This window comes from Homalodisca vitripennis, chromosome 4, assembly GCF_021130785.1.
Source record: "Homalodisca vitripennis isolate AUS2020 chromosome 4, UT_GWSS_2.1, whole genome shotgun sequence".
NCBI lineage: Eukaryota > Metazoa > Arthropoda > Insecta > Hemiptera > Cicadellidae > Homalodisca > Homalodisca vitripennis.
In genome coordinates, this window is record NC_060210.1 from 90,046,359 (window position 1) to 90,063,394 (window position 17,036).

At 33.5% G+C, this 17,036-nt stretch overlaps 1 protein-coding gene across 3 annotated transcripts in view; it reads left to right on the forward strand.

Moving 5' to 3' along the window:
* LOC124359739 (DDB1- and CUL4-associated factor 6-like) overlaps nt 1-17,036 on the forward strand; it is a 48,524-nt gene that overhangs the window by 13,388 nt on the left and 18,100 nt on the right. For 2 of the 3 annotated variants that reach the window (XM_046812736.1, XM_046812738.1), the window contains 8 exons: nt 2,326-2,461; nt 5,041-5,201; nt 10,582-10,756; nt 12,435-12,585; nt 13,730-13,841; nt 13,953-14,254; nt 15,001-15,116; nt 16,141-16,233. In XM_046812736.1, coding sequence (XP_046668692.1) covers nt 2,326-2,461; nt 5,041-5,201; nt 10,582-10,756; nt 12,435-12,585; nt 13,730-13,841; nt 13,953-14,254; nt 15,001-15,116; nt 16,141-16,233 — 1,246 coding nt within the window. The remainder of the gene's footprint in view (nt 1-2,325; nt 2,462-5,040; nt 5,202-10,581; nt 10,757-12,434; nt 12,586-13,729; nt 13,842-13,952; nt 14,255-15,000; nt 15,117-16,140; nt 16,234-17,036) is intronic. The other variant, XM_046812737.1, reaches the window with a different exon arrangement.

Genomic DNA, 17,036 nt, shown 5'->3' on the forward strand with positions numbered 1-17,036 from the left:
TGATATGGATTTGGTTAATTACTGAAAACTAGTGAAAATTATGTAAGAAAAATCACATCATGGTTTGATCTGGTTCACTAAATGAACATGTTTACTGCGCAGCTCACATTAGGTTGTGGTAAACCTTCTTTTGCTGTAGCAGTACTCACTGCAGTATTTCCTTGGTCCTTTTTTCCTTTTTGAACAACTTCTATTCTTGTATTTTGGGCATGAAGAACATATGCCAATGTTGTCTACAAATTCTTTCAGATTATGCTCTTTTGATGTCTGATATTTTGCCATTCCTGTCAAAGCTGTTCGTTCAGCAAGAGCATAAAATCTAGTCTGATTAATAGAATCTTTTCGTCTATTTTCTTCTGAAGTAGTTGTGGCATTAGATCACAACACTGTTAAGCCATGCAATATTCAACATATAAAAAAGGCCATTGTCCATCTTTTAGCTTTCAGACACATTTGGTTAAGGTTCTCAACAGCTATTGTGGTTGAGTTACATGTTATGACCACTTCAGGTTTATTTGTTTCGGAGTTCTTATTTTTTCACTGTGTAACGTTGCAATTAGCTTTTTCTTAGGTAAAGGACATCTTACCTACATCAACAACAAATAAGAAGATAGATTAGTCAACACCTCTCTGTCTTAAAATTTGGTATCTTTGAACTTAGAAGGAAAATGTTATTTATTTTATCTGATCGTCCCAGAAACCGTTAGCTGGTATTTGCTTAGCAATTTTTCTCCTAAATGAATGCTACAAAACCAGTAGTCCATCATGATGTTGCGATTAGATCTCTTGATAGATCAGATTAAGTTTTCAGCAATGTAGTCAGTTGTTGGTGTCGTCCCTTTTCCTAGATTCTGCATAACTCTAATCATGTATTTAGAACTATTGTTATACTTCATAAGTATCTTTAAGCCATACTTATCAGGCTTCGATGGTATATACATACGAAATTTACAATTTTCCTTAAAGCCAAATAACTGTTCATCAATTGCTTCTTCAAGCGTAGAATGTCTTTCATAGTTTTTTTCTCATATTTGCTTGAACTCTTTCTACTGCACTTTCTTGTTGGTCATCTGACTACCATGTTGAATCGTCATCACTGTTGTTGAATTCAGACTCTGATGCTATGTGTTTTCCATCCTATGTGCTAACATGTATTCTGCAAGAAGACGATTTACTTCTTGTTCATCTTAGAGAGGGTTTCTGCTCTTTATTGTACGTAGAAAAATGAAAATACTTTTATAGCCTAATTAACCAATAGGTTTCTTGAAAAAGTAGAAACAAACTACTTTTATTTGACTAGTAAAAGGTTCAACAAGTAAGCACAGTAACAAGTACTGTAGTTCACAAAGGCAGTATGTTTAAATGTGTATCTAGAAATGAATTATGATAATATGTGCAGTTCAAAAACTTTAAAATATTTTAATTACATATACTGAATGTTAGTATTTGAAAAAAGAACTTTATACATGATTTTGCTTCTAGACATGTATCTAGGAAATGTTTGAGAAAAATAAACTGAAAAATACTTGCAAATTTTAGAAAAACAACGGCATTAAAATAAATGTTTTTATTTTTGCTAATATCATGAATAGTATTACTATCAAATAATGTTAGGTACGTTAGAAAAATGTATACTTGCAAAATAAGAGTACACTATTGGTAGGCAGACATGCATAAACTTACTCATCAACTTTTAGAAATTGGCGCGTGAAGCCGCACATATAGACACAAAATTCCGACCACTATGATCTATCATGTTTGAAAACAAAATATAGAACCATGTGTTGTTGAAGTATTGAAATCGATATCATTGCTCGAGGGAGACAAGAGCACAAATTTTGCTGTCTATTGATTTTCTTGAGTGAGAGGTCTGTTGTTTAGCTTCTAGAAAATTTATTGAGATTTATGACATCAAGAGATATTTTGAGGCTATTTTTGTTGACTATTGTCTGTTTTAAATTCTTTACAAACTAATCTTGGACATCCTAGGAATCCATAGGGTCTACTACTGGCATTAGCTTTTAAATATGAAAAAAATCGGTATTTGAAAGCTTATAAAGTTTTTATTCTGTTAAGTATATATGTTTTCTATTCATCGTTAATTTATTAATTATTCAGTTACAATTAAAGATTATAACAATATAGGGTTTTGTCATGTATTGTGTACGTTATAAAGGATTCAGTAAACATCTGCATGAAGATTAAAACAATATTAGGATCATAGTTTATACTCACTGTATAAACAATGTCAACACATTGGGCTTAACCAATAACAATCATAATGTAATTTCAAGCAATGAGTGCTGACATAACTGTGGTTCCCAGGATGTGTTGGTATTCTGTCAGAGAGCTGTCACTGCAGTCTCGATCAACAATGTCCGGCCGTATCAGATGGCAGTGGGTTGTTCTGACAGCACGGTTAGGATATTTGATCGTAGAATGATCGGCACCAAATCTTCCGGTAAGAGAAAATAACAGTTCATGCTTTATATAACATTTCTATCTGAGTCTAGTTGTTGAATTTCTGATTTTACTCTTATATTTTTGTACTTATGGTTTGAAGCAATTCAAAGAGGTTATATCCACACTGAGGTTACACTACTATGGTATTGTCATACACTTATAAACATACACTTATATAAACCAAAAACAATATAAGCTTACAAATATTTAAACAAATTCAATAAATACATCAATTTTGTAAAATCTGCATAGTTTTCTATCCAACTGCACTTTCATTATAATTTTAACCACATTTTTATGGTTGATTTGTGGTTTTGAAGAGTTGGCATTTTGTTTTTTGTTCATATAAGTATGCATTGGCATAATCTGGTGAAATAAACAAAAAATCAATTCTCTTTGGATTGTTTCAAACTGTAAGTCCAGAAATATAAGGTTATAAGTATGTAGATTAAAAAAAAATGTCAATTAAAAATATGTAAGTGAATTGTAAATGTTGTACACACATAAGGTGTAGATTTCCTCTCATGTAAATATGTGTTTAATTCTTAAAATATTTCTTTTTATGTCAGGATTACAAATTCTAAAAACATTAAAACTAACAAATATTGTTTAATTTATGTAAGTTAAACCAAATTAATATCTCTCAGCATTGTTACACCTAATGAATTAAAATATTTTACTCTTAACCCTGCAACTGGCTTTAAGCGATTATCGACGCATTAACTACAGTTTCAAAATGGCACTAAGCTATTTTCGACGCATTAACTATGTCGTAATATGATCTCTCACAGCAAGTCTATTTTTACTTTGTTTGAAGTAAAACATACGTAAATATAAAGATAATGATTCAAGGTTTCATATTATATCATAAAACGCTCTATAGTTAAGTTAAATCTTTAATTATAAAATTCTAAACTTGGATGTTCGCATTTCCGATCGCCATTTGTTTGCGTAATTTCCGAACACGCTAAAATTACCGTATGTTTGTAAAAATTCCCTGTCGTGAGTTTACGTTCTACACGATCGTAAGTGTCGTCATTGAAAACAGTGTATTCTTGGCTTTCAGAAACATCTTTTCAATAGCCAGTAGGAAAATAAATGTTTATAAAATAAGCGTTTGAAAATCTCGTGTTTTGTAAAATCTCAAAATGCCTAATGCGTCGAAAATAGCTTCATTAAATTTTGTTATTTTTGTTACTTTATCGTTGTCTGGAAATAGTGAAAATCATATCAAAACAAAGAAGAAGAATTGCTCTAAGCAACAGTATAATAGACAACGAAGACTATGAACTAGTATTTTATTTTTGTTCTGTTGCGCAATCACCGACTCAGCCAGTAGAGAAGAACAACGCATCGCATGGTTGCCGTGTTGATTTCTTTGTTGTTATTACGTCATTGCCGGTATTAGTGTATTGCTTGCTATTTATTTGGATATTTTAGACTTCTCGTTATTTAGTGTGTATAAATAAAAGTTTGTTTATTGTTTTTGTTTTTAATTAGTGAAGTGAAAAATGTAGAGGTTAGGTTAAGTTTTAGCGAATAGGTTGGATTTTTGTGAAACTGAAAATAAGCCTATGTTCAAGTAGGTTCAGTGTTTTATTATTTTGTAGTCAATTTAATTTTAATTAAAATAAAATTTTGATTTAAATTTATGCAAAGGTATTTATTATAAAAGTAATTTTTTTTTTACTTTTTCTGAAGGTATTAGCGTTTTTTTCTATGACCATCACTTGTTTTATTTTTTTAACAAAAAAATAATAGAGATAAAAATACATTGTTGTACATTTTTGTAAACTTCAATAAACGTTCTATCTTTATAAATAATATTTGGATGAAAAGAAAATTGTTAGCTAAAAAAGTTAGGCATTTATTTCACAATTTTGACTTTTGTAAAAATAGAAAAAAACTTTGTTGCCATATAAAAATATCTTATACAATGTAAACTTCTACAAATATCATATTTTTCTCTTCTACATATATTTATCTCTTAGAAAAAAATATTTGTTCATCCATTAGATTCCAAAATGTCACAATGGTATACATAATAGTGCTATACAAACTTTTTTCAGATGTTGTAATTTTTATAGATATATTATCCAAAAGTACCAATAAACTTCTTTTACCTAAATATTTTTTTGTAATTTGTAATTGAGGTATATAAGAAAACTTTTGTATATTTTAGAATTATTCTAAAAACTTTCATATTACCTGAGAGGGTGCTATACATTTTGAGAAAAATTTATTCTTTACTAATATTTTTACGTTAATCTGTAAAAAAATAAAAATATATTCAATGATTCAAACTTTTATATTTTTTTGAGAAACTGTATTTATTTCTAAAGACATTGATGTTTTTAAAATGTTTGTATCTTAAAAAATAGATGAGCAGTGATTAAAATACAAAACCCTTACAAAATCACCAAAAAGTGCCTGCCATTTTGGGAAAAATGATGGCCAGTTCCAGGGTTAAAAGACTACATGTTGTTTTTCATTTTTATTTGCAGTGATTTTTATTTTGATGTAATAAATCAGTTATAAATGTATATGTTTACTTAAACCTGATCGGTCCTGTGGTAGGTTTCCTAACGTCGGGCCGTAGACCTCGACCATTCGTAGCATTCACGCCGCCTCTCATGGAAGACAGATCGTACCGCATTACGTCTCTTGCCTTCTCACCGCAGGGAGAGGACGTCCTGGTTAGCTACTCATCCGAACAACTATACATGTTTAGCATCAAGGTATAACATGGTTCTATTTTTCTTTGTTTGAAGTTTATTTTTGATGATGGAAGGTTTGTGAAGGAATCAGGATTTTTCTGGATAGTTGCCATTGTCTAGAGATACAACAAATCAGTAACACTACATTTGAGTTCAGCATCTGACCTCTTCCTCAGGTGAATAGCTAACCTAACACGTAATTACAATCTAGGGTAAAATAAACAAATCATACCAAAGCTTTGCAACACGCATAAATCAGGAACTACACCAACCATGTTGTGTGTCTAATGGCACATAGGATTCCAAAAACTGTCTTTACATACAATGTACTTGCACTAGAAAATACATTGGCAGGACAAAAAAGACCATTAAACATAAAATTGTTATTGTTTGTTTTTTTTTTTGGACTCTATTCCTAAATCCACCATGTTTTACAACTTGGTTGCTGCATGTCCCTTGATAACTTAAGAAGTGTTCTTAATAGTTTGTAATGAACTATTCTCTTGAGTGCAAAGAGGTGGTAGTTGTTACACCCAATCTCACATTTCATCCAAGAGTTGTGATACTTGTGAACCCACAGTTTAGATTTAGGTCATAAAAGTTTTTTTTATTCCGGTTTAAAGTATAGTTTAACTCAAATTTAAAATTTACCATCTGGAAAAAAGGTTGGATGAATAAATAATTGTTACTTTTAACTTTTTTCTATGGTTTGGAGACTATAAATTGACACACATTTTAAAAATTGAAATTAAGTTAGTTAAACATATGATAGTTTTGTTATACTGTAGTATAATAATGACATAGAATAGTTTATTAAATTTAACAAACTTTTTAAATTAATATTTCACAACTTTAGAGACCAATATAGGATTTTTCACTACCTTAGTGATTGGTGGGGCGTAGCTCGGAGGGGTTTTCGAAATAATAATAATACTTATATTCATACTAGGCATGTTAAAAATATCCATGTAAACTTTCAGTAGAATCGGTTGAAAAGTTTGCATAAAAACATAAACAAACAAAACCACTTTGGCATTTGTAATATTATTAGGATTTGTAAAGTTTGTGTATGTTACTTAACTAAGAAACCAAAATTTTTAAAGAAGGAATTGAGATTTATATTAAACGTAAGATTTAGGCTACTTAACTTTAAAATTAGCTGATATCGATTTAAATATTCTTAAATTATTCTTCAGGATTCATGTCGTGTCGCTTTTTTGTTCATGTTATAACGTATGATTTAAAAGAAATAAATATTCTGATTCCAAAAATAAGCAAAATGATGTCCAGGGTTTGTTTCTAAATGACAAATTGTTTTTAAGTTGAAACAATTTTCGAAATGTTTTTGGTTGTGTTGAATTGCATGTGCAGTTAACACGATAGCTGCCAACCCCGAAAAATACGTTTTAGCGCTAAAGCGCCAAATTTTTAAAAGATAAATTGTTGTAACCTTTTGTTATTTTTCTCTTCTTTGGTTACTAATAAACATGATTTTATGATTTATGTATATTTATTATGTTTATAAAGCGTCATGCACATTGGCCCGACAGAGCTTTTTACAAGGCGATATATTACATAAATCATTTGCCGTCGGGCCTATACGCCCGACGCCTGATTCAGGGATATTCCGTTTTGTTGATGTGCAGCCTGAATAATTCCCGCGCTTTAGTTCTCTGTCTGCAATTGCATCAGCTTACTTCTAACCTGCCTTTTCCACATAGCTGAGTGCCAATTGACGCGTTTTGTTACTGGAATCCTACATTGTGTTTTTTTATAAGTAATGTTTCGATAGTTGTGTGCATGTATACTATTGATCGGTAAAAATGAGTGGTGATAATCTTCTTACGGATGAAATCGAACGTATGATTGAGAATCCGTCTTCCCCGGGTGATTTGTTTGCCGAAATAAGTGATGATGACAGTGTGGAGTCAATGGTGGTTAGTGATATACCGGATGACACTGATAGCGACCTAGACTTTATTCCTGGTACTGATTCAGAATATTACTCTGATGACAATCAAGAATCAAACATGGAACTTAATTCTACTGATGCTAATGGAACAGTTACAGATATCACAGGTACTTCTTTGATTTCTACAAACGCCAAGGACAATGATTTGGGCTGGGAAATGTTTGAGGGTAAGCAGAAAACGTTTCAGTTCACTCAGACAACAAAATTTAATTTTTGTTTACCAAACAATAGAAAACCAATAGATTTTTTTTGTCATTACTTGACAGATGAAGTAGTTGAACTTATGGTTGTAGAAACTAATCATAATGCAAATTAAAGCTAGTAATTAAAGCTAAGTAATTTCAAAGCTGCGACTAAGTCTAAGAGTAGGCTAAAAGACTGGAAAAATACCAATCATGGGGAAATGAAACAATTTATTGGCCTTCTTTTATATATGGGTTTAGTAGGACTTCCAAGAATCAGTGATTATTGGTCAAAAAACCCTTTGTATAAATTCTCAGTTGCCCGAAAAATAATGAGTAGAAGCAGGTTTCAGTTACTCTTACGTTTCTGGCATTTTAACGGTAATGAAAACCTCAAAAGAGATGGGCGAATTGGTAAAATAAAACCTCTGCTTCTAGCACTAAACAATTTATTCTTCACTTTGAAAGTAGCAGAGCAAGATTTAGTTATTGATGAAACTATGGTGCCGTTTCGTGGTAGACTAGGTTTCCGGCAGTATATTCCCGGAAAGGCCCACAAGTATGGGATAAAAATATTCAAGCTGTGTGATAAAACGGGTTATACTTATGCAGTAAAAGTATACATGGGGAAAGGTACTGTAGAAGTGACAAAAGACAGATCTGTTGCGACTAAAGTGGTACTGGAACTCATGACAAACTTTTTAAATAAAGGCCACAATTTATATACGGACAACTACTATACATCAGTAGAATTGGCTAATGCTTTGTTGTCAAATAAAACACATCTTGTTGGTACCGTGAGAAAAAGTCGTAAAGGCCTACCAAAAAACCTTTTAAAACAAAAACTTAGTAAAGGTGAAATGGTTTGCTCCGAAAATAAAGATGGTTTAGTTGTTACCAAGTGGAAAGACAAAAGGGAGGTACACATGCTTTCCACATTCCATAGGCCGGAGTACGTCGTCCTTGACCAAAAAAAAGTTGGAGAGCCAAATGTAATGAAGCCATTAGTCATCGTTGACTACAATAAGGCGAAGGTTGGGATAGACGTATCCGATCAAATGTCATCATATAACACTGCAGTACGGAAGACAATGCGTTGGTTCCACAAACTAGCTGAAGAACTTCTTCTTGGAAATGCAGTGGTAAATAGTTGGTTGGCCTACAATAATTTTCTTAACCACACTACATCTCATAATAAAAAAAAAACAAAACTAAGTCTCTATCACTAAGTTTAGAGAGGAATTGGCCTGTTCCTTGATGAACGTGCAGGAAGAGCCACGCATTCTAAATGTGACCACTACAGGGCACCACTACCTGACGTCATCTGCTTTTGTTGGTGGAGGAGTACAAAAACGCCGACAAAGAAAGGTGTGCAAGTTGTGCTACAAAAATGTATCAGAGGAAAAAGGACGTAAGGTAGCAAGAAATTTGACACAAGTAACTACGTTTTGCAGTTAATGTCCAGAAAAACCATTTTTATGTGAAACATGCTTCAAAATTATACACAAATAGTATATCTTCATTCATCTTTTGTATAGGGTAATTTTGTATTTGTAAGGAAAGCAAAAAATATAACAACTTTTTATTTACTACATTTACTTTTTGTGAAACTTATGAAATAAATCTCTTTTTACTGTAAAATAACAAATCATATATTTTATTCTTCCTGGTAGCAATAATAAGGCTAAAACCTTATTATTTTATATTCTAACACCGATAAAAATACCTGTCGGGCAATGTGGCCCGACAAAAATGTCCAATGTAGCAATCTCATTCATATCACTAATAACAAAAATAAACACAACAAACAACGTTCTGTTAGTAGCAGAACTCTTCATAGTTCAATCAGTTTCAGTTTGAGTCGTCAGGGTGCAGCACAGGCACGAAGGTAATCAAAATGGCGGGTACCGTCATTGTTATGCTGTCGGGCCACTTTACCCGACGTGCAATCTCTTAAAGATGTAGAGCGTCGGTCCATTTGGCCCGACGTGGCAGCTAACGTGTTAATGGTCTCTCATGTTTGTAACGCTGACTTCACAGGCCTGTTGAGCACCCATGCTCATAATAAGACAGGTAGATGGTCGCAGGGGTCTGGGTGCAGGGTTGCAGCCTCAGAAGATTCATAATCGATTATAGTTATGTGTTAGGTTAGCTATTCATGTGAGGAAGAGGTCAGATTGCACATCTCGAAACTTAGTGTTACTGTAATTTGTTGTATCACTGAACAATAGCAGATATCTGGAAAATTCCTGTTTCCTTTACAACTCTTTGTTATCGTATATATTTTGTTTATCGAAAAATAAGACTGAATTATTTAAAAGACTGTAAACAGATGAGTAAAAAAATACTTTTGTATTCCAAATAGTTGTATTTAAGTTGAAGTTTGAAGATAAGTACTCAATGACATTTTGTTATTGTAATAATTGTCAACTTGTAAATTTTCACAACTAACAATTAAATTTTTAATACAAAATTTATAGGTGCCAGATATATTAAGAATGAGTGCAAAAACAGATTATGGCATATCCATACAGTTAATCAATAAAGAAATATAACATTTAGATTAAAAAATATATACTGTTCAATTAAACAAAGTTTTGTAATTCCTATTATTAAGATGTTAAAACATGGTTTGATAAGAATGAAGGAAACCTTGATGAAAATGTGAAACCTAATTAATAGAGGATAAACTTGATGTAAGACCTAGAAATGGGTGAATAAAGATGATTAAGAAGATACAAAAAAGAAAGTCTCATAAAGAGTAAAAATAGAATGATAACAGGATTTTGGGAAAAGATTGACATTTATACATACAAAATCCAGTTGTGTATTGGTGAACATGAATAAGGTCAATAAATTGATTTTTATTCAATATACATATCTAAATTATCGTAAATGTGTTTTTCCACTAAAGAACTTGGAGGTTGTGGCCCGAAAATATAATATTATCATCTATTTTAAGTCAAGTCAGATTATTGGTTTTTCCATCATGAGTTTAGTGTTTTTATGTACCTATAAATTAAACCTTATAAATATGCTATATATCTCAATGGTATTGAATTTCTTTGCAAACCAACACATTTTAAGATATGTCTTTGTGATAAATTAGTTCATAAGAAATTATAATGTTCGTAACATGCTAACAAAGTTTGCAGGGCACTCTCGTAGATGACTAAACTATATCTAAGAGACCAATAATGTACCTAAATATGATTTCTGACGATGTACTGTGTAATGTTTTGCTCAGGATGAGACTACAGTGGAATATGAGCCTGAGGTGATGGAGAGTGATGAGGCTATGGAGGAGGAGATGGCCAAGCCATCGAGTGGACTGCCACCAGTCAGGCGGCTTAGGCTGCGGGGAGACTGGTCCGACACTGGGCCCGACGCCCGTCCTGAGCGGGATGTAGGCCAGAGCACAGGTACTATAGGCTATCAGAAGTTTGAGAACAACTCATCTACATCACACTGGGGAGACTGTTGGGAAAACAGTCAGAGCTTTTTTGTGGTCCAGGTTTCTCTGATGTCGAAACAATGCAAAGAATTTGTTTTGAATGTCTTTGTCACCGACTACTTTGGATCTCTTCAGACAGTTGTCACTCCAGATTCCAGGAGTCAAGTCAGTGACAGTGTGTCAGATTTCAGACACTGCACCAAGCAGGAGGAGAAATAAATCAATCAGTATTTATTTACATATACCTAGAGTACAGTTGTGCATCAAATATTAACACATTCACTACTGAAAAATACTTGTCCGGTCATGGTTAATGCGGGAAAATATTGTTTTTTTAACTTACCAAAAATGAATTCAGAGCAGCCCAAAAGGTTCTACAAGGTTGTCCACTGCCATATTTGGTGACGTTATAACTGTGACAACAATTGTTGTCAGCCGCAACTGGCACTGGTCCCCGCTTAGTCAGTAGTGCAGGACACTGGGTCTCCGAATGACTGTCACTCGCGGAAGACATTGTCAATTGAACAAATAAAAACATGAAAAAATTGTTTTTTGTAATAAATTGAAAACAGTCCATAAACATGGACTGAACTCACGTCGGCAGAACTCTCTGAACTTGAATTGGAATCGTCCTGTTCACTCATAGTCTTTCACTAGTTCTTTGTCGTGTTCCGTATTGCCTAAATACAATAATAAACACACATACTCAGTCACCTTACACCATACACTACACACAATAAACAATATGGCACAGCCAGCGAACGAAAATTGTGAATCACAAACGGATTGTGGATAAACAACGTATGAAACAGGCACAATACACGGCAAACGGCACAATGTTCCACGGCAACTGCTAGGCTCACACTGAGGCAATGGCTGCTGAGTAAGCAGATGTCTGCTATTGTTGTCATCCTCATGATGCGCCAGTATTGCATGACAATTGTCGTCACCTGCAGCGAATGTGTTAAGATAAAAATATAGTCACTCAGAATCAAAGAGTGTACCTGGTGTTGTAGGGACGTTGGTCTGCCATCCTAGTTTGGTCTGACTTTATTACTGGACAATGTCAAGGATGTGCAGCAAATCTACTGTCAATACTTGAACTCTTTGAATGCCTCTCTGCAGGTATTAGACCACTCAGAAATCTTATTGCCCTTTCCTGTATTGTCAACACTCTTTGAAGATTTGTATTACTTGTGCCTCCCCAGGCTGCTAGTTCATATCAAAGGTGAGTCTCAAAAATCGATTAATATGCACTCAGCTAAATGGAGTGTTAAATGGAGCTAAACAAAAGATTCAAGTAAAACACAGTGTTATATCCTTGTAAGTTTAACATTATGTGTAAGAATTTCACATCTAATTAAGAGAAAATTTAACAGTTGATTTTAGATATTTTTCATAACATTTAATAATTGCAAAAGTCCTTGATAGTCTGTTTCTTTTTATTCATTCATTCTCAACAAAGAACTTTGAAAGCATATCCATACAGGACCATGTGTAAATCTCTCTTATAAATTGTTTATCATGAGCATCCAATTAAATGAGGGTCTACACTAGAATATGAAGAAGAAGACTGTCTTTGACTCAATACAGATAAGAATTTTTCCTTAATAATACACGATTAAAGAAAAGTGTGTTCTGAACAGATGCTGCTCAAGCAAGACCGACACTGCATGCTACGCTGATGCAGCGCATGACCGATGTTCTCTCGAGAATGTTGAATGACCCGGCCACCCGGGCTGCCTTGAGTCATGGTGGAGAGGATGATCACAATGAGTATGCTGAAGAGAATAGTCGGTAAGTGCACTACAAAGAGGATGATTTGATGTTCCCTTTGACAATAAGGCGATTTTTTCTCAAACTTTTGTACTGAGATAAAGAAGTACAATAGTATAGTTAATGACATAAGATGTGTTCTTTGTTGAGCCATATCATAAAATTTATGGAAAGGTCTAAAGAAAAGCCAAATGAATGGTAATTCTTAGTTATTCATTGTAAAGCAACTCCTCCACAATCTGTAAACTACCCATTCGTTAGGTTCAGTGGTTGTATTTTTCTAACAGATGTTGCATTTACTTTATTCAAGTATTTGTGAAAATTCTTGTGCATGAATATTTTGATAGTTATAATAGGTGTTTACTCCCACTTTGATCAAATCATATAAAATTTATCCATTAGTTGAATTATTGATGTCTAGGTTCTTTTTTCTTTAAGCATTTGTTTCTAAATACTGAAATGTTTTAAAGAACCGGAAAAAAGGAAACGAGAATTAAGTTTAAGAATTGACAGTATTAGTAATCTCTGTTCTCTTTCCTATAAGAAAGCCAATGTCAGAAACAATACAATACCAACATAGTGCATTATGAGGATTTGGACTAATATTATTACAATAACACTTCTATTTCTATTGAATGCTAAAAGTTGCTGGCTTCACTGGACATTTTCCTTAAAAAAGTTAGTTCAAAAATGTGATAAGGTGTAAGTACAATAATTACTGAATCGTTTTCTGAAAATGGTCCAGTTACCACTTCTCAATGTTTGTGTTGTACTATTGTGACTATATCAATACCATTGACTATCCAAATTCATCATGTTGACAACATTTTTCAATAGCAAAGCGCATGTCTGGGTCTTCCATCATCTTAATGCAATGTCAGAAACTTAAAATTGAAAACTTTAATACGAGAAGGTTTCCTTGTTGCCATTAGTCCACTATCGCGCATATCTCGGCTGGAATAGATTGGTGCATTTTGTTTACAAATGTTGTTTTTAATGGCAAGTATGGGTTTAATCAATTTTGTTTCTTTGTTTATTCGTGTTATGTTAAATTTTATGATAAGTTAATGGATTTGGATAGTTGGAATGTAAAATACTTGTAGTATTATTGCGACATCATGTAATAGGCTAAATAAATACTTATGGTTTTATTTTTACTATGCAGTGATCGCCCAGAAGATGCCTCTAATGCAAGAAACCCTGAGTATCCAGAGGCGGAAGCTCCTGTCGTGGCAGTTTCCATTGAGGAAATATACTCAGATTCCAGCTCACAACTGGTATGTTGAATTCATACTGTAAACTTTTCCTCCTCAATATATATATAAAAACTTTGTTTATAATTACTTATTTCTTTTACTGATTATTTTTAAAGTTGATTTCTTATCTAGGAAACGCCTTCGGCAGATGTGGTCACTGGATCTTCTCAAGTGCGGTGGTCTCCACCCATAGCCAGTCCCACACCTACACCTGCAGAGGATACTGTGATGCTGCCTTCCTTCGAGTCATCATTTGTGGCTGTAAAACCTTCTCCTCCCTCGGACAGTCAACCCTCCACATCAACCCCTGCCTCCACCTCCACCTCCACACCTGCCTCCTCCTCTACCTCTGCACCCAATTCATCATCTAGTGGAGATAATCTCAACACCATCACAGACCAGTTGTCTACCATGAGACATGGGTTCATTGAGAGGTCAGCTTTGATTTGTCATAAATGTGAAAAATGCATTAAATTTCTGAATTTGGTTGAAATTACTTATTTTTATAATTTTATCTCATGTTTATACTTTACTAAGTTTATGAGAACTGTTCAACGCTATTTAGAAAAAATGTAGGAATAGAAATTCATAACATGAGTACCTTTAGTAATTTAATAACAACTTTTTACATATAATTCTAAAATTACATACTCGAAAACAGTAGTATCTTGTATGAAAATCTGGTCTTTTTTGGTCTTTGGTAAAAAAATCAGATCACAGGTTTTGAAGTTATGAATTTTCAAAGTTGCATTTTGGTTGAATAGTGCCAACAACTTTTTTATTCTTTCTGACATAAAAACTGGTTGTTGTAAAATTTGCTTTATATGTCTAAATAGAGAAATAAATAAGCTGAATGTTAATATAACTCCTGTTATTATAGCTCTGCTTGTTAGTTTTCGGTTAAAGTTCAATCTTCTGGATATCTGTATTATTTGATCTGAGAGAAATTTGTTGGGTGGAGGTAATTTTGAAGAAAATTTGGATTGTGTTTGTTTCTATTTAGCTAGAAATATAATTGTAAGATTATATTGAATTTTTTGGGTTTAGTTCATTTAAAACAATAATTTCTTCAATACTACTTCATACATTTTATTTTTTATTCTTGTCGTATTTACTGTTTAGGTGGCATAAATGATATAATGACCTATGTGAAGAAGATTAATTTGTATTATGTTTATAGGCATGGAACTGAGCCAGTTGTGAATCTCATGTACTCTGACAAGGGCTCCACAGCTTCTCGTATATCCTTGTCTGTCGCAGATGAAGTCAACAGAGAAACAGTGCCTCAACCTCAAGGTAAGTAAATATTTTGTTATATGATATCCAAATGGTTTCCCTGGGTACAGCAGGGATCACTTCTGGCTGGTTTATACCTACCAGTTGAACCCACCACTGGGCACAGCAAAAGCCAATGTGCCACTTCAATCTGGGCAACCTTATGGATGTCCAGTAGTGGCACATCACTAACCGCACATGTTGAGATTCTGGGGCTCATGGGCAATTCGATAGGTTTAGTCTACTGTGGAAGATGACTGTTGGAGTTGGTGGGGTTTGTTCCCTTACCTTAGAGGCTCTTGTTAACCTCAACAAGGGTGTGCCACCCCCTGCTTACTTTGATTGGAGAGGCTGGTTCAGAGCTGGCCTTCCCTTCTTCCGGGATGACTTTGAGATGTAGTGCCCTAATTCTTCCTCATGGATCTCGATAGGAAGCGGCCCCTACTCCCTAACCTTACCCATCCTGAATATCCTATCACTCCGGAAGCAGCGCAAAGGTTCTTACAGGACTAAGTGCAATTTATAAGCTTCTTGTCCTAAGAGAAAAAAAAATCAACAGGTGTGGAAATATTTTACATTTCTGCAATGTGGACTAGAAATTGAGGTTGTATGTGACATGCCACTGGTTAACAAATGTCATGTCACGCTCAGATTGATGCACAAATTATTTTGTCTGTTGTTTAGTTTTATTTCAGCAAATTTATTAATTCATTTTTTGTGCCTGTTTAACCTTATTTATTAATATTTTACTCCTGAAGAAGATAATAGATGATTCCTTAAAACATAGTGTTCTATTCAATAACAATATCTATGACAAGTTTGTGAAATCCTTTTATCCTTTCATATGCAGATTGACAAACAAGAGTCAACACTACAAAAGTCAAGATGGAAACTTCAGCATTGTCCTTCTTCTATTTCAAAATACACAAGTTTAGATGGAGTATGCCAAATACTTCAAAATAACATTGATATGTAGCATACAATCTCAATACACCAAAATGTTTCAAAAATGTAATTTAATCTTGGTAACAAAAATTTTTCACAGCAGAAGAAGCAGCCGGTCCCAGTAGTCCAGATGATAGACTCTGTACCTCAGCAAACAGCTCTCTCCAGGTCAATCAGGGGTCACCTTTAGCAGGTACTCAAGCACTTTCTAACCATATTAACTTTTGTACTATTTGTTTGAAAGCCAACAGTCCCATTCTTTGAACCTAAGTTACGAAACAGTCCATAATGCATTTCTTTTGCTAACTTTTCACAGAATATGTATATAGTTTCTGAAATTCAATAGGTATTGGATCATTGTAGAGTATTTCAATAATTTCATATAAGCGGTCTGTAGGCTTGTCCTCTATGATGCGCAAAATCAGTATTGTTGGCTAACATTAGAAAAAAGATGTTCAACCATTTTGAGAAACAAAAATATTGGAAAGTACACATTTTAATTCAAAGTTATTAAGAAATTTTTACAACTTTTGACATGATGGTTTAAATTACTTGTACCTTACAACTCAATTTACTTCCCAAGTAAATAGAAATGGGCATCTCATATATTTTAGTCCATTACATGTGTGTAATATTTCAAAGGGCAGACCTATTTTAACTCAGTAACTAACGGACATCTAAATGTAGGGAAGAGCAGATTAATGCTATACTTTATAGTTCATTCTCAAACCATGAAGTAATGCAAATCGTTCATACTATTTTGATCACAACTTATCCCAGGATAGTTAGATTTATGGCACATTACATACTGTAGCTGTACTTCTTAAAAACATCTAAAAAACTTCAAAATATCTCGGATATGTCCAATATACAAAAAAGGGCCAGTAAGTACACCACAAAGTTACCGCCCTGTATCAATACTACCAATAATATCCAAAATTGTTGAAATAATAGTATATGACCAGCTTAGTATGCATCTTGAAGTAAATAACTACC